The 25,755-nt window shown below is 40.9% G+C and overlaps 1 protein-coding gene across 6 annotated transcripts in view; it reads left to right on the top strand.

The window, feature by feature from the left end:
- IFTAP (intraflagellar transport associated protein) overlaps window positions 1-25,755 on the top strand; it is a 60,647-nt gene that overhangs the window by 8,952 nt on the left and 25,940 nt on the right. For 3 of the 6 annotated variants that reach the window (XM_048853730.2, XM_048853731.2, XM_048853732.2), the window contains exons 2-5: window positions 398-536; window positions 7,256-7,409; window positions 24,337-24,494; window positions 25,513-25,584. In XM_048853730.2, the coding sequence (XP_048709687.1) occupies window positions 7,304-7,409; window positions 24,337-24,494; window positions 25,513-25,584 (336 nt within the window). In that variant the 5' untranslated portion in view covers window positions 398-536; window positions 7,256-7,303. Of the gene's footprint in view, window positions 1-397; window positions 537-7,255; window positions 7,410-9,394; window positions 9,590-24,336; window positions 24,495-25,512; window positions 25,585-25,755 lie in introns of those variants that run through there. The other 3 variants (XM_048853733.2, XM_048853734.2, XM_048853735.2) reach the window with 2 other exon arrangements.

Consider the following 25,755-nt stretch of genomic DNA (forward strand, 5'->3'; position numbering starts at 1 on the left):
ACTGAAACATCCATGCTTTGAGTTCGTTCATATAGTTCAGTTGATCTGCACCTGCTCATAACCAGAGGCTTGCTTAGGGTCTTCTTTAAAGTTCATTCCAGGAGCTGCTGTCTAGTTGCAGGTGGCTGGGGGTGGGGGGAGGAGGTAGGTAGGGCAGGATTGTAACACAAGGAGGGGCGGGAGTTTTTCTGTACAACTGTAGTGTTGCAAGCCAACCAATATGTGAAACTGTTATAGAGGAATGTAGTTTTTAAAAAGTTGTTGCTCCTGTCTTGAGAAAGTTAGGGATCCCTAAGCATGACCCCTCTTATATCTCTTTTATTCTCTGTTCTCTTGAGGTACCATGCTGTAGTGACTATTATGATATATGGAATCAATTTAAGCTCTTCTTCAACAGGAAGAAAAAAGCTACAACTACAGACAAACAGGCTTCCATTCAGCTTGAGTTCCAGCTTTGTCTCTGTTGTTTACCAGGGACCACACCCTGTTTGGAACTATACAGCACATAGGACCATCTAGTGGCTGAATGATTTACTGTGAGTAAACATATTACAGCGACTGCCATTCTGGCCAAGGTGGATGGACCACAGCTTTCCGAGGAGTTTGTCACTGAGGTTCTTGAGCTGTCCAGTAGGCAGGGATAGGACTGTGAAATGCAGGGTACTTATGACCCATCTGTCAATTGCACCATGTTATGAAGCACACTTGCTTAATTTAGACTAACATTTACTTCTTCCCTACAGAGACCTGATGCTAACTCATTGTTTATTTCAATAATAATAATATTGTAGCAAATCCATAGCCACCTAAGACTTCATGGTGACCTCCATGCTGATCACCATTGTGACAGTGCGGACAGAACTCAGACACTCTTGCTTCAGAAGCATAGGCTAAATGAGAAATGTCTGTATGTGTTAACAGTATAGGGTCCATGAGGCACACTTCAGCTGTCCTGATTCTATGCAACAGAGGACAGTGGTACATTATCCTCATTAAGGAGGTCATAGCAATATCTATATCCAACTATCTATCTGATAATCTATGGGATTTCTATGGTATTCATGTCAAAGGGGTAAATTGTGACATTACAGTCTGCCCTGTGTAAGGGACAGCATATTGTTGCACAGCCACTAGAGGAGCCTGGGAGGGACAGTGTTACTCAGGGAGGTACGATCTCCCTTCTGGTCAGCCTGCTGCTCTGGGGAGGGAGTAAACGGCATTAGGTCTATACCTGCTACAGAGTATGTTTCCCAATTTGCCAGCGTAGCTATGTAGCCAAGGCTTCATCTACTCCCCACCATGTCCCGCCCAACTGCATGAGGAATGGAGGTAACAGACTTCCCTGGCCTGATTCCCCTCCTACGCTGCTGCATGCCTTGCTTTCCTTTAGCCCCTATGGTGCCACCCTAGCCAGGCCACAATTCAGCCCAAAGGAAGTTCCTTGCATGGAAGTTTTGCTGGTGCAAGAGCAAAGTTAGTAAGTTTTACTGATGAAAGGTGCTATAGAAATGTATGTGGCTTATCACTGTCATTTAGGCTGGAAGAGAACAGATTTTGGTTTTATAATCTGGGTATCTCAAGGAGCTTTGGAAAACAATGATTGAGTCCGATACAGGTAGTGGAGTGACTGTGTAGGGGAATGGATCAGGCACTATACAGTGAAAACAGAGCATCAGACATTAAACTAATACAGTTGTGGAGCCTGAGACATTCAGATTTAGATGATAAACTCTTCAGGACAGTGACTCTGTCTTCCTGTATCTCACCATGCATCTAAATAGTGCTCTATAAATAACTATACTAATTAATTACTTGTTTTGATTGAGAATGATTGTTGATAGATCCAAATTCCCAGCATTGGAATGTGACTTTGCCTGTTGTATGAAAATCAAAGAGACTATACCACATAATGCAGTGGTGGAATATTTATTTCTGAACAGTAGAATTATGTAGGATTTTTCTATGTGTGGTTGGGCACTGCTGCTTTTTCAGTTTACAAATTTGTAAGTTCATTTTGCTTTCACTGGTTTAAAAAATATAATGGCTTTAAAAATCATAATGAAGTACTCAAAAATGCTGTATAAAACAAGAAATCCATGTTTCATAGCTACTACATTTTTCATTGTTTAGTGGAATTAATAACTGTGTAATTGAAATCATGCTAATACTCAGCCAACTTGCTTCTGGGATTCACTGCAGACATTTCTGGTCTGGTTTATACAGCTGAGAGGAAGACTACATTTTGGGAAATAAAATTGATTCTGCACAATCTGCTGATGATCAGCAAGTCTTAATGAATGATAGCCTGAAGTGACCTCATTACTGTAACTTGGATGGATGAGCAGGAAAGGAATGCAAATTTTTCTAAAAGAAAAAAATTGGTTTCTGCTTCATCATTTTCAGAAATTCTTATTCTGTTACTATTCATAAGAATGTAAAAACAACCATACTGGGTCAGATCAATGGCCCACCTAGCCCAGTATCCTGTCTTCTGACAGTAGCCAGTGTAGATACTTCAAAGGGAATGAACAGAACAGGGCAATTATCAAGTGACCCATCCCCTGTCATCCAGTCCCAGCTTCTGGCAGTTGGAAGTTTAGGGACACCAGAGCATGGGGTTGCATCCTTGATCACCTTGGCTAATAGCCATTGAGGGACCTATTCTCCATGAAATTACCTAATTATTTTTTTAACCCAGTTATACTTTCCCTACAGAGCTTCTAACAAGTGGAAAGGATTCAGGAGTCGTTGACATCTGCTTCCCCCAAGGAGCAACTTCATAACTCCTTTGATGTATTGGAGGGACCGCCTCTGGGTAGAAAAAGGATGATATCAGTCACCATGGTCCATTCAGGCCTTGTTCTCATTATTAAGACTGTCAGCAACAGCAACATTCCACTAGGAATTGGACTAATTCTCCAACATATTTTACATAGGCAGCCAAACAGCTGTCATGCAACAGTGCCTTTTGGCTGATACCAACCTGAGCTAGATTTGAACTGGTGACCTAGCAGTCAAAGTTCCCCCAAGCCAAGGGCTCATCAGGCTGGTGTGATTCAGGCACATTCATGTCATAGCTAACAATACACAAGGGAGTGATGTAGCCAGCATCATGTCCAACTGCCCTAGCCCAATAGATCAGGTATCTGTTTTACAGCTGGGTGAACTGGTGGTGGCCTTTCACTGTGAGATTGAGCAAGACTCACTCATGTCTCTCAGGACTGTCATTGAGCATCTTACCGCTCAGCCATCCTCCTTTGAAAGGCTCTGTATGCCCCTATTCTTCCTTCAGTGTGATTCTCTCCTCTGCAACACAAAAAATTGACTTCAATCCCTGCCAACTTTCTGGTTCTGTGTTGTCTCTTTTCCTCTAGATTGGGTGGAGGTACCACAGCGTAACAAATCCTTAAAAAGTTGCATCCCGAGAAATATGGCACATCAAATGTAGAAATCCTGAAGGATTCTCAAGCATCAGGAGATCCAGAATGTTAAGCTAAGGGAAACTCAGTTGCTTTGTTGATATGAGTTCAGCTCGGTGCCTCTTGTATATTGTGAATTGTATGAATGCACTAGCCTTTCGCTTTTGGAGAGAAGGGTTCAGATATGGGTTAGCTCAAAAATGAAAATGAGAGTTTGCTGGTCAGCCTGGTTTCCCTTGTTTGCACCACAAAACTTCTGCACAGGGCTGACACAGTCTGAAACAACTGATGGTCTTTATTTAAGAGAGACATGGGACTGGTGTAGAAGGGATGCAGCAGGAAGCCACAATGGAGTAAAAATATGCCAGTATGAGAATGTAGGTAGATAGTGTTGGGACAGTTTTCCTAACACATTTCCAGTCATGTACAACTTGTCAATTTCAAGAATGGTAATAGTCCAAGTCTCAACCCTTATCATCCAGACCCATGCAACGTAGAACCCCAAACTTCTCCAGAGTGACTAGAATTAGAATGAACAGATCATTTGGGTGTAGAATCCACACGCAAAGCTATCTGCATATTTCATGATCTGGAAAACTGGAGGTTTTTTATGATTGATAGAACCTTATGCTTCTATAAAGAATCCACCTGATTCTTCCTAGTCACCAACTCCTAATGTTACTAGGCCTGCAGTAGACCCCTGGAAATTTAGGGAAAGTTTGTATCCAGATTGAAACACTACATCTTGGGCCTAATCTTTAGTTCAGGGATCAGCAACCTTTGGCCCACGGCCCACCAGGGTAAGCTCCCTGGTGGGCCGGGCCAGTTTGTTTACCTGCCGTGTCTGCACGTTCGGCTGATCGCAGCTCCCACTGGCTGCGGTTTGCTGCTCCAGGCCGAAAGGGGCTTTGGGAAGTGGCGGCCAGCACATCCCTCGGCCCGCGCTGCTTCCCGCAGCCCCCATTGGGGATTGGGAAGTCACTGATGAACACAGCTGGTGTCTTAGTTTGGTAAAGAGTTACAGTGACTGGGCAACAAAATGGCAGATGAAATTTAATAATGATAAATGCAAAGTAATGCAAATTGGAAAGCGTAATCCCAACTATACATATAAAATGATGGGGTCTAAATTAGCTGTTACCACTCAAGAAAGAGATCTTGGAGTCAATGTGGATAGTTCTCTGAAAACATCCACTCAGTGTGCAGCAGCAGTCAAAAAAGCGAACAGAATGCTGGGAATAATTAAGAAAGGGATAGCTAATAGGACAGAAAATATCATGTTGCCTCTATATAAATCCATGGTACACTCACATCCTGAATACTGTGTGCAGATGTGGTCGCCCCATCTCAAAAAGGATATATTGGAATTGGAAAAGGTTCAGAAAAGGGCAACAAAAATGATGAGGGGTATGGAATGGCTTCCGTATGAGGAGAGATTAATAAGACTGGGACTTTTCAGCTCGGAAAGAGACGGCTATGGGGTGATATGATTGAGGTCTATAAAATCATGACTGGTGTAGATAAGGAAGTGTTGTTTACTACTTCTCATAACACAAGAACAAGCGGTCACCAAATGAAATGAATAGGCAGCAGGTTTAAAACAAATAAAAGGAAGTATTTCTTCACACAACGCACAGTAATCCTGTGGAACTCTTTGTCAGAGGATGTTGTGAAGGCCAAGACCATAACAGGGTTCAAAAAAGAACTAGATAAAGTCATGGAGGATAGGTTCATCAATGGCTATTAGTCAGGATGGGCAGGAATGGTGTCCCTAGCCTCTGTTTGCCAGAAGCTGGGAATGAGCGACAGGGGATGGATCACTTGATGATTACCTGTTCTGTTCCTTCCCTCTGGGGCACCGGGCACTGTCCACTGTCAGAAGACGGAATACTGACCTAGATGGACCTTTGGTCTGACCCAGTAGGGCCATTCTTATGCTCTTACCTTATGTTCAAAAGTTGGGAACCACTGGTCTAAGATACTAGCATATAATAGAGCAAAGGGTCATTAGGAGAAATTGGCTGTATTCCCAGCTTTACCACTAGCTCACTGGCAAATCACTTTAACTCACTGTTTGTAAAAGGGGGATAATATTTCTTGGCACCTACCACCCAGGAGGGTTGTGAGTTGAATTCATTCATGTTTGAAAAGCACGTAGAGATCCTTAGCTAGAAGGTGCTGCAGAAGGGCAAAGCATTGTCATTAGTATTTAGATCTTAGATTAACAAATGAGGTTCTTTCATAAGTTCTTACAAGTTTTAGCCTTTTGCACAGTGATATTTACTTAGAGTAGTGACTCTAATAACTGAAGAGTGATGAAAAAAATAAAAAAAAAGCATTGCTTCCCCTTGAAAACCACTAGAATTTGCATAAACCACGTTGTCCGTCTGGTAAATGATTATCTGCTCGGTCAGTGCCTAGAGTGGTTAATATTAGCTTGTTTTTAGTGAAACTTAAAGTTCTGTGTTTTGGGCTCTATGTGTTTCGGTTTATTTTAAACTTCAGAACAATCACCTCCTGTGACAATCAACAGCACGACAGAGTTAGATTTCACGGTTATTTTGATGCTGTGGTTTGGATGTTCTGGGTTTGCTTTAACTGCAAATCCAAAATAAAGGGATAAATAAACGTAGCCCCATTGAGATGAACGGTAGTATTGCCATTGACTTCAGTGGAGCAGGTTTTCACCTCTAAAGTTATTTCTTAACGCCCCTGAAAATTAACAACCGCATTTCCAAAAGGCAAGAAGGCATGGGCAGCGTGAAGAAAATTGTGCATAATTGCACGCTTAATATGCATACACATCTATAAAAATTGTGTATACAAACTGGGTAGTTACACATGCACAGCTAGGCTCCCACATGTCCACTTGAGTGTGGGTCTGCCGTAAAATGTAGAAATTACTGTATGCATGTGTGCACGCTAGCCTGGATTCCCTCCTTTAGGGTCCCATATGTACTGAATTTCCATAATAATAATACATAGCACTGTACAACATTAACTTCAATGTAGTTGAAATGCAACTGTCTCAGGGGCTGTCACTTTCCCTATGCCCTATTGAAAGAGTCAAGATCAGTTGGAATGCTGCAGCTGTCTAGCTAGAGTGTTAAATTCCTGGAGACGGGCAGAGCATTGTCCATGGAGGTCCCTTGGCATTTATTCTTTGCCTTCCACAATGTGTCCCTTGTGCTGATTGGGGCCTTTGTGTTCTACCTCAATACAAATAAATAATAATGTAATATCACATTCTTCCAAAGCTTGGTTTAGTGGCTTTGAGAATATAGTACAAGATGCACCTATGAAGTGAGCTGGTGGATTAAGTCCAAGTTCCCTGTGTACACGTGTCCCTATCATTAAAATCCAGCACCACAACTAGTGCTAAGTGGCACCCTCTCAGCAAAGAAAGTAAGGGTTGGACAGGCAGTATGACTGAACTACTTAGACATAGTCCCTCCTGAACAGGATGGAAGCACTTTGGTAGGACATTCTGGGAGATACAAGCACTGTTGCGCTTCCCATGTAGTACCTGTTCTATGGATAGACACTTTCTTTCTCCCAGGATTCAGATAGGCCACTACTTGTCATCTAAATGTGCCTGAAATAACTATGGCTCTAATCCTACAAAAGCCTTTCCCTGTGCCTCCCAGGAACCCCAGTGAAGGAATCACGGCCTACAGAAGGAGAGAAATAGCTGATTCTCTGAATTCCAGTGCTTACCTGCTCTATGCTAACTAGAGAAACTCCCTCTGAAGTTAAAAGACCCTCTGATTTGTTTTCTGCCTGCAGAATAAAAAAGGCTTTGTTATTATATATAGTTCTCCCTTTTTTCATTGCAGAAGAATCCGCTTAGAACAGGTATGCCTGTTTGACTGTCATGGTTGTGGATGATGGAAAAGCAACCGTCAAACAACAGTATCCTCCATCGGTTTATTAATAGCCAGGAGCAGACATATGAAGAATTTCTCAGCATGTTCACTTATCTTTGGAAAGGTATGTCAGCTTCTAGAGTTTCCCATAACAAATTATATTGAGAAAGGAAGAGAGAGTGTAAGCATAAAGAGAAGCAGTGTTATCTAGTGGATAGGGTGCTCTACTGGGTTCTTTCCTGGGTTTTGCCACTGGTTCTGCCACTGACCTACGGTGTGACCTTGGGCAAGTCACTTCAACTCTCTGTGCCTTAGTTTTGTTAATGCCACCTTTTGTTTGCCGTATCTATTTAGATTATAACCTCTTGGGAGCAGGGACTGTCTCTCTCTCTTTCTCTCTCTGTATGTACAGTGCCTAGCACGATGAGGTCTCGGTCTCGGTTGTGTTTTTAAGATACAGTGCCGGTGGAATTCACAACCACACTGCTACCCACAACTTTACGTCACTTGCTTTATAGGCTATTGGTTTTGACATAATGCTAGATGTGTATTGTAAAAAGTTCTGAATCTTTGTTGGGCATGCAGTTCAGTGAGTTTAGGAAGGTAGAAGATTGCAGGCTGCTTGGAAGAGTGCAGGCTAGACTTTCCAACCCTGGGCGACATCAGTGGAAGGTGTGGGCGTTCAGCACCTCTGAAATCAGATCATTGTTATGTAGGTCCCCTAATATGGATTTATTTCAGAGTAGCAGCCGTGTTAATATGTATCCGCAAAAAGAAAAGGAGGACTTGTGGCACCTTAGAGACTAACAAATTTATTTGAGCATAAGCTTTCGTGAGCTACAGCTCACTTATGCTCAGGTGCCACAAGTCCTCCTTTTCTTAATATGGATTTAGTTTTCCCATGTTTGAAAATTTTGACCACAAAGTATAGTGCATCTCACTGAATTCAATTGCCGGTTGGTTTGACTTTCTGATTGATTTGATCAACCCCTCAGGAACAATGTTAATAAAAATAGCAAAACTTTGTTCCTTTATTTTGATCAATTTTGACCACATTAGTCAGATTTTATTGGGTGATTCAATACCTGTCTTGAGTTTATCACTAATAAGGAGGGGACCAAAAATTTGAATGCACGAAAGATAAAGAACCCAAGGAAGATACACAATAATAAAAGATGCCTTGTGACTCATGGTTAGGGCTATGATTTTGGCATGGAAATTATTCAAATTCGTGCTTTCCATGGCCACTGTAAAGTTTGTGAAATCTTGGAAATGGCTGCTAAAAACACATTTGGCTGGGTCCCCAAACCAAATGGTGTTGTGAACTGCTGCACAGGGGCGCAGGTTCAGCCTATCTGCCACTCCATCTCCATGTAGGAGGGCTGGAGGTGGGGGTGGGGCCAAACCTGAGTGGTGCCGTGACCCAGTAAGACAAGTCACAATGCCTGGTGCGGGGAGCTGGGCCCAGCCCTAAGGTACAAGAGCTGCCGCTGCAGGGTGAATGTGTGATGGGCTCTCTCTCCAATCCCTTACCCTCTGGGTCTCACCTTTCACTATCTGCACTGTATTCCTGTGTATGCTGTAGAAAAAAACTATATTGTTTGGTGACCTTTCTGGGACTTACTGTTCTTTTTCCCCCTCCTCTCTGCTGTGAAATTTACTAAAAATTTCCTTACTCGTGGTTGTGTTATTCAGACACTCTGATTGGCATTATTAATGCTGATTACATGTGTTCTGCAATCTGTGTTATGCACTGAGCTGGTCATATGGATAACTTAGATGGACAATTGATAAGGAAGGATTTGATTATGGTGAAGGAAGACTAGTGAATGAAAAGCTAAAGTGTTTCTTCAGACATTCATGCTTTCTGAATGAAGTAAGCATAGCTGGTGGAGCTGAAACAGTCTTCGAGATCCAAACACCCACAAACTCTAGCAAAGTTCAGATCTGGATTCAAACTCTATAGCTCAGGCTCGTCACTGGTAAAAACTGCACCCCTGGGTTCTTTAAATTAGCCTTACAAAATGAGTATGTCAATTTAATATTCCCCAATTACATTGCTCTTGGCCACAGCTTTCTATTAAGAGTGATATTTTCATCTTATTCCAGAAGCAGAGTATTTTCCAATTACACCATGCGGCATGCTCCATTGATTGGCACTCAGAACCCTGCTCTGTCCTTGTCTGTCAGGCAGAACTGAGTGTCATTCACAGGCACTAGAGCAGAAAAATCAGTCGGGGAGTGGAAACAGTCTCAGCAGTGCTTCCATGCCAGCCTTCCCACTCCCAGAAGACTAGCGAGAAGGTGAGACACTGGCGGTATCAGATAAGAGGGTTAATACTAGGGTCTGGTCTGAAACAAACTTCTTTATGTACAGCTGTTACACTGGGGAGAGCTCAGATCCAAGACTCAGGGTGCATATCGCTTGCAGAAAGCCACAGCATGTACTTCATTCACCTTGGTTCTCAACACAGCATCTGGCTCTAAATGTGTGTATAAAACGTATCTGAAGTTCTAGCTGAAATAAATGATTGTACCAGCCCAGGAAACTGCATTTCTAAACAAAATAACTTGGGTTGCTCCCCCCCACCCCTTTCAGAATACCCAGAGGCACCGGTTCACATTATAAACTAATGACCTGCAAAAATTCCACTTAAAGCACAAAGCCTTAAGAGCTGGAACAGTGCAAAAATGCATTTTAAACTATTTGACTCCTATTTTCTTTCTTTGGAAATCAAAATCGTGAAAAAGAGCCATTTGGATTTAATGAAAAGGGCAACTGGGGTAGCTCAAGGTATATCTGACAATGAAGCTCAGAGCTTTTCGCTTCTAGGTCAGCACCAGTTCAAGTCCCTTGTTCGGCCAGATGTAAAAATAAAAGACTGCTGATGTTTTGCACATTTATTTGTATGATTAAATTTGCATGCACTGTAAACGTGATTATACTTTTGCAAACCAGGCATGTACATGTGAAAATTCCTAGTTTGTGTCTGCAGTCTCAGTAATTTCACATATACATTTTTAGACCTCTAAGTATCTATTTACATACTCAAATATGCCCTTGTGTGTGCAAATTGAGATACTTAGGTATACACACATTCTTAAAATGTGGACTATGGACATCTTTTTAAAAACAATTTTTCTTGCAAGTGGTCCCCATCTAATGGCTCTTTGGTGGTCAGACTGCTGGGAAATTAGGGGAACAAATCACAGAGAGTTACTTGGGTCCCATTGGTATCTCAGGGTGTCTGTGTGTTTAGATACTTACTCATGCTGATTCTTGTTCATGTGCATGGGGTCAAACTGCCTTCCTGATTTGGGGTCAGGAGAAAATTTTTCCTAGAGGTTTTTTATTTTATCACTCAAGCATCCTGTAAGGCTCTATCTGCCTATTATTAATACATTATTTTGTCCTTATTTGCTAAGCATCAGTAGCTCCAACAAAACACTGAAAAATGGATAATCTCTGTCCCTGGGAACTCATGATCTAAACAGACAGGCAAGACAAAATACACTGGGAGATCCAGAGGAAGGGGCCTTTCGGCAAGTATGTCACCCAGGAGTTTCCCATTGTATGCATGTAGGGGTCATCTCTTGGTTTTGTATTCCAAAACCTGTTTCTTGGAATTGTAGAAAGCTGAGTATTAATGGACCTTGGTACTTCCTATTTTCTATGGCTATGATAAAGGCTATGATCCCAATAAAAGGAAATTAATATTTTATAATACTGTCTATATATATATCTGAATGTGTGATGTTACCCTCTATTGGCTGCTCTACAGGAAGGGTAGAGGATCTATTACTACTCCTAGTTAAGGAAATTCTCCTTTAGCTCAAGTGGTCCAGGTCTATAGTTTTGGAGTGGAAGGCTAAGATTCTTGGCCTGTTTCCACAGTTTTGTGTGATTTATGTAGTGGTAACTCTGTCTGTTGTAAGTAGCCCATGGAGCCATGGTAACTTGCTTGGGGAAAAAGCCAGGTGTTTAGTACAAGAAATTAAAAATTTTTAATTTTGGGATTCCTAAATAGAGCTAGCTTGAATCGATATTACTACATGCATACTACTGGTGGCAGTGTGAGGGTTCAAGAAACCAAGTGTCATACCTCACTTCTACCAGATCAGATAACAACGGCAGGTGGTTAAATGTCATTTAAAAAAGAGTGAACTCAGCATTTTAAAGGTCAGCATTCCTACAAAAGATGACCTAGATTTTTTTAATATATCATCTTTTAAAAAATTGAGAATACATGGCAGCACTCCATGCTTAATTGGTAGAGATTGTAATCATTTTTATTGACCCCTATAGTGGGTAGACACTTGAAGGCTAAATTGCAGCTCCAGTAAGTCCTATGGTTTTCCTGTGAATTACTGTCCCAGGTATCTCCTTCATCCTAAAGATAGCATTAACAAGGGGCATGTAACGTTTAGGGCATTGATGGACCTTCAGACAGGCAATATAGTCTAGTGGTTAGTTTGTTTCTGGTAAAAAGAAACTCCTGTGTTCTCCTTGAAGGGCTCTCAGAAGCTTCAGCATGGGCAGAATACAACTGCCTGCTTATATCATGGGATTTGAGTAAATCCATAATAAAGGCAGTGGAAAGCAACATTCTTTTATAGATAATATTTCTTTTAACGTATTTGTTTATATTTTTCCGAGTTTCATTGTAACCTGTTGTGCTCATGCTAGTATATGCATTTCTTTTGATTCGTTTGCACTTAAATTTTTAATATATAATTGATGAAATAGAAATAAAAAACTAACATTTACTTCCAGGCTGTAGGACCTTTCTATCTTAAGTTTCAGTGCAGAGCAAATATTAACCACAATACTCTGATAGTGCAATTGGACCCATTTGGATGGACTTTGGTGGCTTGGCAAAATCCCCTTGATGTCAGTGGAGCTCTGCGTGGGTACAGAGATCCAGCTGCAGGATCAGGGCCTGAGTTAGACGCATGCGAAAAGCGGGTTTACAGTAGAACTGGTGGCACAGCTTTATTTAGGTTGGAAGGTGAGTGATATTTTCAATACTGACCATTCAATAGAGCTGATTTATGCCCCACATCTCTTTCAATTTGAGCAAAAAAAGTCACATATTTGAACTGCCTTTTCCAGCTTTAAAAACATGTTTTGAAATCTGCTGGTACAAAATAATAAGACAGCATCTGCTTGTTTTTCTAACTTCAGAGTGGAATGGGAAGTTCACTAGAGCAGAAAATATCTTCTTCCTCCCTTCCACAGAAACACGGAGAAAAATTAGAAATGGTCCAAGCTGCAAAATTTGCATCTGGATTTTAAATCACTCTTCTGAAAATGTGGAGGTGTTTTGATCCAGCATCTGGATTAGCCTGGTATATATAGAGAGGCTGTCAGTAGTTAAATTCTGATCTGAATTTGAATTTGAGGATGTTTGGATACTGTGTTTAAGTTTAGTCCATTATAAGAACAAGGAGTCCTTGTGACACCTTAGAGACTAACAAATTTATTTGGGCATAAGCTTTCGTGGGTTAGAACCCACTTCACCAGATGCATGGAGTGAAAATACAGGAGCAGGTATAAATACATGAAAGGATGGGGTTGCTTTACCAAGTGTGAGGTCAGTCTAATGAGATAAATCAATTAACAGCAGGATACCAAGGGAGGAAAAATAACTTTTGAAGTGGTAAAAGAGTGGCGCATTACAGACAGTTGACAGGAAGGTGTGAGTAACAGAAGGGAGAAATTAGTATTGGGGAAATTAGGTTTAGGTTTTGTAATGACCCAACCACTCCCAGTCTTTATTCAGGCCTAATCTGATGGTGTCCAGTTTGCAAATTAATTCCAGTTCTGAAGCTTCACATTGGAGTCTGTTATTGAAGTTTTTTGTTGAAGAATTGCCACTTTTAGGTCTGTAATCGAGTGACCAAAGAGATTGAAGTGTTCTCCGACTGGTTTTTGAATGTTACAATTCCTGATGTCAGATTTGTGTCCATTTATTCTTTTTCATAGAGACTGTCCGGTTTGGCCAATGTACATGGCAGCGGGGCATTGCTAGCATATGATGGCATATATCACATTGGTAGATGTGCAGGTGAATGAGCCCTTGACGGTGTGGCTGATGTGGTTAGGTCCTATGATGGTGTGCCTTGAATAGCTATGTGGACAGAGTTGGCACCGGGGTGTGTAGCAGGGTTTGGTTCCTGGGTTGGTGTTTGTGTTGTGTGGTGTGTAGTTGCTGGTGAGTATTTGCTTCAGGTTGGGAAACTGTCTGTAAGCGAGGACTGGCCTGTCTCCCAAGATCTATGAGAGTGAGGGATCGTCCTTCAGGATAGGTTGTAGATCCTTGATGATGCACTGGCAAGGTTTTAGTTGGGGGCTGTAGGTGACGGCTAGTGGCATTCTGTTACTTTCTTTGTTGGGCCTGTCTTGTAGTAGGTGACTTCTTGGTACCCTTCTGGCTCTGTCAGTCTGTTTCTTCACTTCACCAGGTGGGTATTGCAGTTTTAAGAACGCTTGATAGAGATTCTGTAGGTGTTTGTCTCTGTCTGAGGGATCAGGGAAACTGCGGTTGTATCTTAGAGCTTGGCTGTAGACAATGGATTGTGTGATGTGGTCTCGATGAAAGCTGGAGGCAAGTAGGTAAGAATAGTGGTCAGTAGGTTTCCAATATAGAGTGGTGTTTATGTGACCATCGCTTATTAGCAGTGTAGTGTCTAGGAAGTGGACCTCTTTTGTGGACTGGTCCAGGCTGAGGTTGATGGTAGGGTGGAAATTGTTGAAATCTTGGTAGAATTCCTCAAGGGCCTCCTTCCCATGGGTCCAGATGATGAAGATGTTATCAGTGTAGTGCAAGTAGAGTAGGGGTGTAAGGGGATGAGAACTGAGGAAGCGTTGTTCATGTATTTATACCTGCTCCTGTATTTTCACTCCATGCATCTGATGAAGTGGGTTCTAACCCACGAAAGCTTATGTCCAGATAAATTTGTTAGTCTCTAAGGTGTCACAAGGACTCATCGTTATTTTTGCTGGTACAAACTAACACGGCTACCACTCTGAAACCTGATACTTCAGTCCATTATAGTTATTATATGTTCTATAATTCACATTCCAAGTATAGGGGTTTAGTTTGGATCTTTGATTTTTGATCAGATGCATTAAGAAAACTAAGTCCTTTTTGTGTGCTAATAGAATGACACCCCCAATGCTGTCTGCAGTGCTGTTGTAGCCTTGTTGGTCCCAGGGTATTAGAGAGACAAGGTGGGTGAGGTAGTATCTTTTATTGGACCAACTTCAGTTGGTGAGAGAGACGTTTGTCTCTCTTCTCACCAACAGAAGTTGGTCCAATAAAACATATTACCTCACCCACCTTGACCCTCAACACTGTTGTTTTGATACTTTTGCACCCAGCAGCAGGCTAGCTAGCAGAGGAAGTTGGAAACTGACCGGCCACTTTTGTGCTTCCAGGTGGCATTTAAGAGACATTTTCTGTGCTGTTGTGATCAGGTTACTTTAATTCCCCAGTGGATGTTGAGTGGTGTAGTTAGTTCACACTCCATTTAGCAATATCTGTCTGCTTCCTTTTTTTCGTTAACCACGTTTAAAAAAAACAACAAGTTTAAACTTCAGCATAAGTGGCTATGAAGGTCCTTTACACATGTGAGTTTAACAAGATGAAGCATGGCTGAAAATAACACAAGGGACAGCAATAAATTTACTTTAATTTAAAAAATGGAACAATAGGATGCCATTAACCCCAAGAGAAATTTGTAGTGAGTGGTTTTGCCAATAAAAGCAACTAGGCAGTTCAATAAAACTAATTAAATTAATCTGTCATCCCCAGGGAATTTAAGCAGGGCATGAAATAGGGAAACAGCCTCAATTCAGAGCTTTTTATTGATGAGTTTTGCTGGATCATTGGAAAATAATTGGTGGGGAGAAAAAAAGGCTTGCAGTTTTCTATTGATCATAAATTCACTGCCCAAACTCTACGTAATCTCTTTCATCATGGTGTAAAAGCAAATATCATACAGAGTCCTGAAGTTAAAAAACAGCTATGTGGATACAATGGGCTGTAATAGATTCATATTGCAACAATAATAGCTTATCTGTCCTCTGACTGATTTTCATCCTTAGATCTAAAAATATTTACCAAGGGAAGGTAAATAGCATTATCTCCATTTTACAGACAGGGAAACTGAGACCAAGAGTAGGAAAGTTATTAGCCTAAGTTTGCAAAGTGGGTCGGGGCAGATTTAGTGTGGTAGCTGCTAATGGCCATTGAATGACACTGCCTCTCAAAAGTGCATGTCAGCAATTGTTTCTTGCTGTTGTGTGGGATTTCTACATATTATAATCAAACAGTTTTTTAAAAAAGTTATTATTTTGTTTTAAATTGTAAAAGATAAAACATTGCTAGCTTGGTTGCATAACTGACTTTTTTCTATTTCCAGAAAGAAAGTTTTAGAGCAGATTAAGTCATTTCTGGTTTGGATATTTTGCTATAAATCTCTTTCTACTGTTTTATACATTGTATGGTTGTGTAGTATGCCTATTTATGAAATAGTAATACATAGTATGTAACAATAGATTGGTCTGCCAGAGCACTCTTCCACCAATGATACCAAAATGCTTTGTACATGTCAATTAGCTAAGCCTCATAACAACCAGGTGAGATAGGGAAATATTATCATTCCCTTTTACACATGGGCAAATAGAAGCACAGGGTAAACAAAATTTCCCAAAGTCATATTGTGGATCTGTGGGAAAACCAGGAGCATAATCCCAGTCTTGTGCAGTAGACACTAGACACACTGGCCAAGATTTCCCAAACTAAATCAAGGTGTCTCAAATTGGGCACCTCAAAATTGATGAACTCCAGATCACTAATCACTTTTGAAAATCTTGTCTGTTTCTTCTTTTTATCCTGTTCCCTGCTTGTCTAATATTTTCTATGATAGTAATTGGTATGGGAGAAAGAAATTGTGTGGAACTATTAGTGTCAGGTGATTGGGCCATTTAAATTTCATCCAATTTCGACAATACATGCAATGCTTAATGAAAACAGCTGAGATATCTACCAGTTTATTGAATTCCACCTTTATGAGATCTACATACAACTTTTCAAGCCAGTCTCTGTTCTTATTTGAATATTGTTAGCGTATCACTCAACCGTTCTACTGTCTCTCTTTCCTTGGCAGTTCCCAGTGTATATACATGTTTAGCAGCTAGGAATTGTGCTGGGGAAGCAAAGAAGGATTCTAACTTCTCAAGTAGAGCTTAAAAGCTTGTGGTAGGCTTTGTTATAAAACAGAAAAGTTAATTTAATGAATGCCTTTAGGAACCAAAGACAAATACACCAGGCTTCCTGCAGTCAAGGTGAAAGTAAAGATCTAAACTGTGGCTCTGTCAGTCAAGTTTAAGAGAAGAAGTGGTAATTACCCTTAGGTGTCCTTCATCTTCTTCTGAGAGCCTTTTTCTTGATGCTCTCTGACAGATTTGTGCCCAGTTTTCCCTAAAGAAAGTTTTCCCCCTCTTACTGTGTTTTTTTTGGAGGGAATTAATTATTTCCCCACAGCTGGCCCACCTGCGGTCAGGTCAAGCAATGGTAAGATCACCCTGTAGACAGGGGGAGCAAGCTAATTTCTCCCAGCCAACTTCTGGAGAGAGTCTATATCCCAACCACATGTGCATATAAACTCTCAAGTCCAATGCAAATTGTACAATATATACCTTTAAGAAGTTGCTCCTGGGTTTTTCCACATAGTCAAGTCACCATTCACTTGATTTTTTTAGCCAGAGTTACGTATATGATCTACTGTTTTAACCCTGCCTGGGCCAGATCCTCAGCTGATGTAAGTTGATGTAGCTCCATTAATAGAGGAGCTACACCGATTTACATCAGCTGAGGTTCTGACGTAATATTTTTGTCTTGGATGTTTTGAACCTTTACAGAATTGTTTTTGGCCATTGTTGTGGCACAGACGTTTGTTTCTGTGTTGGAAAAGGTAGGATCTTGCCCATTCAGGAAGCTGAAATGGTCAGGTGAACATGTGCCTTGTGATTCAACTGAGTGGATGCATATTCAAATATGGAAAGTTTTTAGCAACATCACTGTTGAACCGTGGAAGAAAAATATGTTTTTTTAAAAAATGGTCAGATGAGCAAAAAAGTGGCACAAACAGGAAATGTTTCCTCTACAAAGTCCAAACACTGACAACATGCAAAGCAAAGCAAAGACAAGGAATTATTTTTTAGATATTGTATTTAGGTTACATAAGGAAAAAGGAGAAACATTGATACGGTAAGAGAATAGTTAGGCATCTGCAAATTTAGAGCTGCATTTGTTACACGGAAGTAGTGTGGTACACTAAAATAAGGTAGGTATGTCAGTAGTGGTTGAATTGTACCTGCCAGCAGCAATCAATTTGTTATTGCAGGACGATAAACAAACAAGACAAAGAACCTCAAAAGGAAAGGACTAAACATAAAGCACTTGGACAGAACAGTCAACGTCTGATACTTAGGATTTGATTCTTTATTCATACCAGTGACATTCAGATGTAATTCCAACACAATCAATTGGCCAGATTCATGGAGCACTGATTTACACAAGCTACGGGTCTGGGACAGTGGAGTCACACCAGAATAAAACTGGCATAAGTGAAAGGAGAATCAGACCCTTATCGGTTGCAGTAGAACTTTCAATGAAAATCTGTAGCTAAGTAATCTTTGCTGTTTGCCTATGATCTAGTCTGGGTAAGACCAAAGGAGTACGAGGGAGAGGTCTAGAAGGGCCTGATTCGCCTCTCATTTACACCAGTATAAATTGGGAATAACTCCACTGAAGTCAGCAGAGGTACACTGTCTTAAAACTGGTATCAATGAGAGGCAAATCAGCCCCATAAATGTCCTTGTTATGGAAGGAGGAGATATAATATATGATACAGAGGGGACTAGTCAGGAAAGATCCCAGAAAAGATTCCCTACAGTATTATATTGATTGTTGGCTCTAGTCTTGTTTTAAAATATTTCAAGCTATAGGGCTTTCGTCATTCTTCTTTGGCTACTATTTAATTTAATAGATTTCACTGTCAGGAAATTATCAGATAATCCTGATACCGCTCTTCTCTGACTTTGTGATAACTGATTTCACTATTCTTTGAAATAGGTGGGTGACCAGTGGACATCTCTAGGAGAAGCCAGTCCAAATGGGATGACAATTATTTTAAACAATACAAAGGTTGGATAGATGGGCAGAGAGAGCACATCAAGTTGGATACACTTCTCTGATACTAATGTGTTTATAAAGCCTGGCACCTACTTCTCAGAGATACCTGATTATAATTTATGTACCTCACATACTTTAAGGCCAGAAGGGATCATCATGATCATCTAGTCAGACTCCTAACCATTGCAGGCCACAGTACCTCACCCACCCACACGCCTGAATTAGACCCATAACATCTGGCTGAGTTACTCAAGTCCTCAAATCTTGATTTAAAGACTTCAAGTTAGAGAGAATCCACCTTTTACTCTGGGTTAGACTAGCAAGTGACCTGTGCCTCACGCTGCAGAGGAAGGCAAAATTCCCAGGATCTCTGCCTATCTGACCTGGGGGAAATTACACCCCAACCCCAAATATGGCCATATGTGGACAAGACCCAACAGCCAGACACTTGGGAAAGAATTCTCTGTAGTAGCTCAGAACTCTCCGCATCTAGTGTCCCAGCTCTGGCTGTTGGAGATATTTGCTAGTAGCAGTTGTAGATGGGCCATACGCTATTGTAGGGAATCTCATTATTCCCTCCCCCCTATAGACTTATCAAGACTTCCTTAGAGGTTCATATTTTGCTTTCCCACTCACCCATTCCTGTTTGTTGTTTCATTGCTTTAAGATATTGGCAGTGGAAATTATGAAAAGTAAAACCGAGTTTGGAAGACTTTCTGCAAGTCAGATACATGAATCCTTGCATTATTTCAGGCGTCCTGCTTTGCTACTTTTTATTGTTTTATTTTGGGCCTTTGAGACATGTTATAAATGCCAGTGTGGTATATTTGGGTCTTGGAAGGTAGAGAAATATGGCTGTGAATAATGAATCAATTATTGCTTATCCAGGGGGAAGGCAAACTGATCCTCCCACTGGCTGGAATGTGGTCCCTCCTTCTTCCCCCATCTCCTTCACAAGGAAGGACAAACAAATGGCTGGCTTTCAGACCACTGACAAAAGAATTTAGCCAAAATATGTCTACAAAATGTAGTTTCTTTAGGTTTAGTCCAGTTTATGATGGAATGTTTTTAAATTACTTATTTATAATCTCTACTGCAACTGCTTCAGGGGAGGCCCGTTACTGAGATGAATGTGGTAAGGAAGCTATGGACTGCTCTAGCTAGTATGTACAAATCAAGAGTAAATCTCACTAGCCCAGGGGGACTGTGCCCTAGGCTACCACCATAATGTTAAAATCAATCCCCAATTTATATGGTTTAGCCTCATTACAGACATAATAGCATATCTTGTATTTTGTTTGCAGCATGCATTTTCAGCTGCCCTGGGTTGCTTGGATTTTTTTCTTCCCTGTGACTTTTGCTTCCTTTCCAGTCGTGAATCTAGCATCACATTGGTTCTGTGAACATTTCATCAAATGAAGTGGAATGGAAGGGCCTTAGCAACAAAAACGTATCTGACAGTACTTCACATGACCCGAGTGCCTGACCTTTGGTTTGGGAAAAGGGACAGTGCTACTGGTTGGTTATTTGGAGTTGGGAATACTACCTGTGGAGATGAAAGGCCTGTATCTGTTGAAATTACACTTGATTGCTTATTTGTTCATTTGATCTGAATAGATTGTCCTTTTGAAATCAAGGGAATAACTGTGCCCCCAGAAAATATATAATCAACATAGTATAATGAGCTTCTGTGTATGTTTTGTGGATTGGAACTGCTCTTCTATGTATCATAGGCCCTATAAGGCTAACAAAGACATTCCTTTAGCTGAGGTTTTAGAGCTGAAGACTGAGTTCAATCTTCATTGCTTCCATGAAGTTCTGAGAGGCTATGCTCTACAGTATAGTTATAATACCTAGCTCTCATACAGTGCTTTTAGTCAGCACATCTCAAAGTGCTTTGCAAATGGAGGTCAGTATTATTATCCCCATTTTACAGATGGGGAAACAGAGGCACAGAATGATGAAGTGATTTGCCCAGGGTCACCTAGGAGGCCAGTGACAGAGCCGGGAATAGAATCCAGGTCTCCTGAGTTACAGCACAGTGCTCTATGCACTAGGCCACATTGCAGTTTCATACGTTGATATGGATTTGTACCAGGAGGATCATAGAATGTCAGCCTTACATAGCATGGGCTTAATCCTTCTTCCATTGAAGTCACTGAGATTCTTCTTCATTGACTTCACTGAGAATTGGATTGGACCCCTACTTTTCCAGTGTTACATTTGTTGCATTTCTGAAACAAGATACTGGTTGTCCTGGTGGCCCGATAAGAGTGATCAGCTGGAAGTTTGCCTGGTATCAAAATAAATTAAGATACCATTCCTGCAGAATAATGAAACATTAAGAAACCTTTGGAAAAACTTTTGTTTCATGTGTATTAAAATTGTGACTTAGAAATGCCCAAAGAAAGCTCTCTTTGGTCGAGCCTTCTTGTTCCATGAAACACTCAGTTAGATTTTGTAAAACATATGTCTTACACTTCTTGCAAAGCAAGAAATATTAGGGGTGAGATGAAAGAGTGGCACAAAGCTCTGATGAAAAATAGAAATGAAAATGAGATGAGACAGACATTTATGTATCAAATTTATGTTGCCAAATGCATAGACTTGGGAAGCATCTGGCTAACTAAGTAATCAGAGCTTCAGGCCAAACTATTCTGGGGCTCACCAACATCCTTTTGTGACTCGATAGCTCTCAAAAGGAGTTTTTCTCTTTCAGTCCTTAAAGCAGGCTGCTTAACTTTTGATCTTTTTTTTTAAAAAAAGTAAAGCTTTTCCAATTACTCAGCTTTCTGTTTCTGTTATTTTGGGGAAAAGAAGGATGCCTTCAGATAGAAACCAACCATCTCATTTGTAGGATATTTAGGAGAGGTCTTCTAGTGAGATACAAAGTTGTTTCATTGGCTTGAAAAAAGGGATGGTCGTGAGGGGAATAAGTGGCGAATGCCCTTGTGTCATTTTTATTTTGTCTTTTAAAAAAGAAGCCAGTGGAGTTGTTAATAAGCAGTGCAAAGTCCAGTGTCCAAGCGGGATATATAGACTGCTTATACTTATACTGAGGAAACACTCAGAGAATCTTGAGCCATACATTAGCGGAGAGAGAAACCTTTCTGTTATTTTACTCTGACGTGTAAAGTGCAGCTTATTTCATTAATTCCTAGTAATATTGGCCTACTACTGCAGCCTTTACTTATGTGAGTGAGGACTGCAGGGCTGTGGCCATGGTATTGTCACAATTTGTATACAATAATGACTGGAGCACAGAGGTGCCCCTGGGGATTAATAATTAACTGGGAGAGTTGATTTCTGAGTATACTAACCCTGAGGCCATCATTAAGTTCTTGGAAAATGCTCCATCCACACTGCACATTGAGTAGTGTTACAATGCATGAGTGATTGTAAATGCATGAGACATGTATGTAATCATGCCTTAGAAATGCATTGCAGATTGCTTCTTGTTGTTATTAGAAAATGTAATTTTCAAATTAAAAATAAGGCAGATAGACTTGTGCATTTATTATGTATTATGAGCGTAGGTGTGCTCTTGGCATGAAGTGAGACATCCATTTGTGCCTGTTGTTCTAAAGCCATTTAATAATTTACAATGTAATTTTTTTTATAGAAAAAAGCAAAGTCACACTTTACTATTTTCCTCTTGGCAGCCTCCAAAATATTTTTGTAGTGCTGCAGGAAGAAAACCCTCCTATTGTTCAATGCACGGTCAGTAGTCAATAAGCCGGTTATTAAACAGGTCCTGAACTCTCAGGAATGCCTACACTGAGCTAGCATTGCTGAAATCTGGTTAGGTGACACTGCTAGCTAAGTTCTATCTCAGCAGGTGCACCACAGATACAGGTGTTGGGATTTTCAGAAACACTCACACTTGTCCTAGCTCTGCTTCTGTTGCAATTGAGGAAATTTTCAAAGGTGCAAAGGGCCATTAGGTGTCACCCATCTACTAATGAAAGTCAAATGAGTCATTTGTGTCTTTGAAAATCTTCACCATTAGTGGTAAGACTTCACTGGGGGCAGAGTGAGGCTAGTGCTGTGTACTTTTGAAAATCCCACCTAGAAGTCAGAGTAGCCATACTATTCTAATCTAACTTTCAGTGCCAGAGAAGTCCTCCAAGAGAACCAGCTTCATTTGAATACATCCCCTTAATCTTTGCACGCAGGAACAAGACCAGTACTAGCATCCTGCTGACGGTTGTCTACTAAAGAGTAAATGTTTCCTAGTGTAATTTCCCCCATCCAGTGGGGTTTCAGGAATGCTTTGGAAAACCAAACCAGGAATGTGCCAGTACAGAGGGTGATCTGTAAACTGCCCTGTAAACTATCTTGGAGGGATCCCAATAAGCACTCACACATGGCTCAAATGAGAGGATTCTTTACTAGGGCTGCCAAGAAGGAAAGGATGCAAATAAACTAGGTACAATAGCTTAGTTGCATACAGACAAGGGTGAACATAGTAATTCCCAAATTAGCCTTTAGGTAGGTGTCCAGTACAGGGTAGAGTGCTAACCTTGTCCCATGGGGTTCCTCAAGCGTAATACCTGTGGTGTCTCTTCTAGTCTGTTCCTTTATGAGAGGGCTTATAGATTGCTGTGGCCAGATCTCAGTCCCTGAGATATGTCACTGGGGCCCCTCCACATTGTCCTCCTGTTATCCAGTTATAACATTTGCCTCCTGCCTCCTTCCTGCCAGCTGTTGCACTGTGTGTGACAATAGGCTACAAGCCCAGAATCTCTTGTCTGTATGTCCTAGGACCGAGACAGGCAGAGCTAACAGAAACATTGTCCATAAAGGTGCTTGAGTTCCCCAATTCTGTTGTCCTGGGAGACTTCAAAAACCCACAGTAGCAATGACTCTGATGAAGAAACCTCAGAGCTGTATTTCTTCTCTAGCCACAATGGGATTCTCCCAAATGGTCTCCATATCCACATACATAAGGGTAGAAGCTTGACCTGGCCTTCATTCTATAGGAGGAGATAGGAGGTACAAGAACTACTCCTATCTTGTATGGCAAGAAGATGCTCCCACAGTATAGGGATATAAAGGAGGAGAGGGAAGTTACTTAGTACATTGGGTGGGATATGGCCTTCTGGGTGCAGGGAGCAGCATGAGAAATGGCCAGTGGGATTTTGTGTAAGCAGCTTCCACACTTGTGCATGTATATGCGTTAGATTATTGAAAGTAGACATATAATTGCTGGAGTGTGTACTGGTGTTGAGGAGCAGAAGTCACATTCTGGTCTGAGTTATACTGGTGTAAATCTGATGTAACTCTGTTGCATTCCATGTAGTTACTCCGGATTTGACTGGTATCAGAGAAGATTCTGGTTCTGTCTGCACTGGTGTTTACTTGCCAAGTGAGGGCATGTGCACAAGTGTGTGCCATTTTGCACAGCATATACATGGTGGCCAACCCCTGAACAAGTACCCCAAAGTGTTTAAATGAAGAGCAAAGTAGCAACCTTCATTAGGAACTGGGCTTTTGTCTTTCTGTTTTTCATTCATTGTGCTATTTTATCTAGTTTTCTGAACAACATATGAGACTGCACAACAGTAGTGAGTACTTGAAGAACAAGGGTAAAGGGGAGTTACTGTGTTTTACATATACAAAATGTTTATTCAATTTTATGAAAAAGACCACACAATACATGTCATAACACACATGCATGTATCTTAAGCTCCAATTATGAATGGAAAATGATATTGAATAGACAAAGGAAGGAGTTATAGTAATAATGCTTGTTCCAACAAGATACAATGTGCATTTGTTATGCATCTTTCTTTTTTCTTGGAGGGTGTATTATGTTTTCTAATGCACTATGATTTCTCCCTGCAGAAGAGGTGAAAATGAAAAGCCAAGTATCTGAAATGGATTCCATAGAAAATACATTTTCGATGCTTGAGTTGTCAAACCAAAATAAACAGAATGTCTCTCCTGTAAGAAACAAAGAGCCATCAGTGTCTCTCTCATCACAGACTTTTGATGAAGACCAGGTAATGAGACTGGCATCAGTCCACAGAGGCAAACATTAAATTAAAGAGAAGATAGGCAAAAAATATTCATGCATAGAGAGGAAGAGGCTCTCCTCTGGCTCTGAAGGCCCTCAGAGAGTGAAGCAGAGGAGATGCACTGGCTGAGTGGTAGTGACTGAAAGCAATATCTGATCTGAAGCAGATTCTGTAGAATCCTATGTCAGGTGTGATGCCCTTAGAGGCACTTGAGGGGAACACCCCAGCCATTTGCTCTATCTGCTGTAGAGCAGCTGTAGTATACCGGGGTGTCCAGGTTCCTGCAGGGACCACAGTCCTGTGTGAATGAAACTCAGATAGGAGTTTTAAAAGAATCACAGTCTTTCAGACCCTTGCATAATACTACTGATAACAGAAGCTTTGTGCTGTTTCTCTCATCAAGAATATGGTTCCATCTTTGGATAAACTGCCTTTTGGTCTCTTGTCTTAGCCACTTGGGAACTGGCTTTGTGCCTTGTAAAGTGCGATGAGACTTCCATTATCTCTTAGTTAATAGAACATCCTAATATTTATCTTTGTTGCTATAGAACAAAAGTTTCAGGCATGATTACATGTTTTTGTCACATTAGTAGTTTAAGAAACAAATCCAGTAATAATAACTGGATGCACTGGAAACATTGCTACAGTAATAGCACAAAGCATTCGTAATGCAATGAATTGGCTGCTGTAACCTTTACACCTGCCTTCAGGAAAAGAACAGAGAGAACGACTTCCATTGAAAACATTGCTTCTGTTCTAAACACTGCTGTTGTCCTTATTTTGATTGCTTATTGTGTTTCTCCATTGGACCTAGTTCGGATATATTTAAGATGACAGGTTCCCTATCCTCTGTTCAGAAGCCATTTCATTCACTCTTTTTTTTAATTCTACATACATTTTAAAGGACCTGAACATGCAGTCTTTTTGCAAGTGTAAATCAGTGGGAGCTTTGAATGTGATCTGTATTCTTGCTTCATTTTAATGCACGTAAATATCTCTGCAGATAATGATGGGTAAAGGCTGGAAAGTTGGCTGCTCTAACCAAGGTGACCTCAGTCTGGCAAGAAGAGTGAAGGTAAGATTTGCTTCAGTGCTATTCAAGGTAGGAATTATAAGCAGAACACATGTAATCTCTGTTTAATGCACTGACTTACAAATTATTTTACTTGGGGTAGGGAAAGTGTCTGGAAATGCAGTGTTTGCTTCCACGATCATTCTGAGGGAAGGAAGAACTCTAGCAGTACCA

This window comes from Caretta caretta, chromosome 6, assembly GCF_965140235.1.
Source record: "Caretta caretta isolate rCarCar2 chromosome 6, rCarCar1.hap1, whole genome shotgun sequence".
NCBI lineage: Eukaryota > Metazoa > Chordata > Testudines > Cheloniidae > Caretta > Caretta caretta.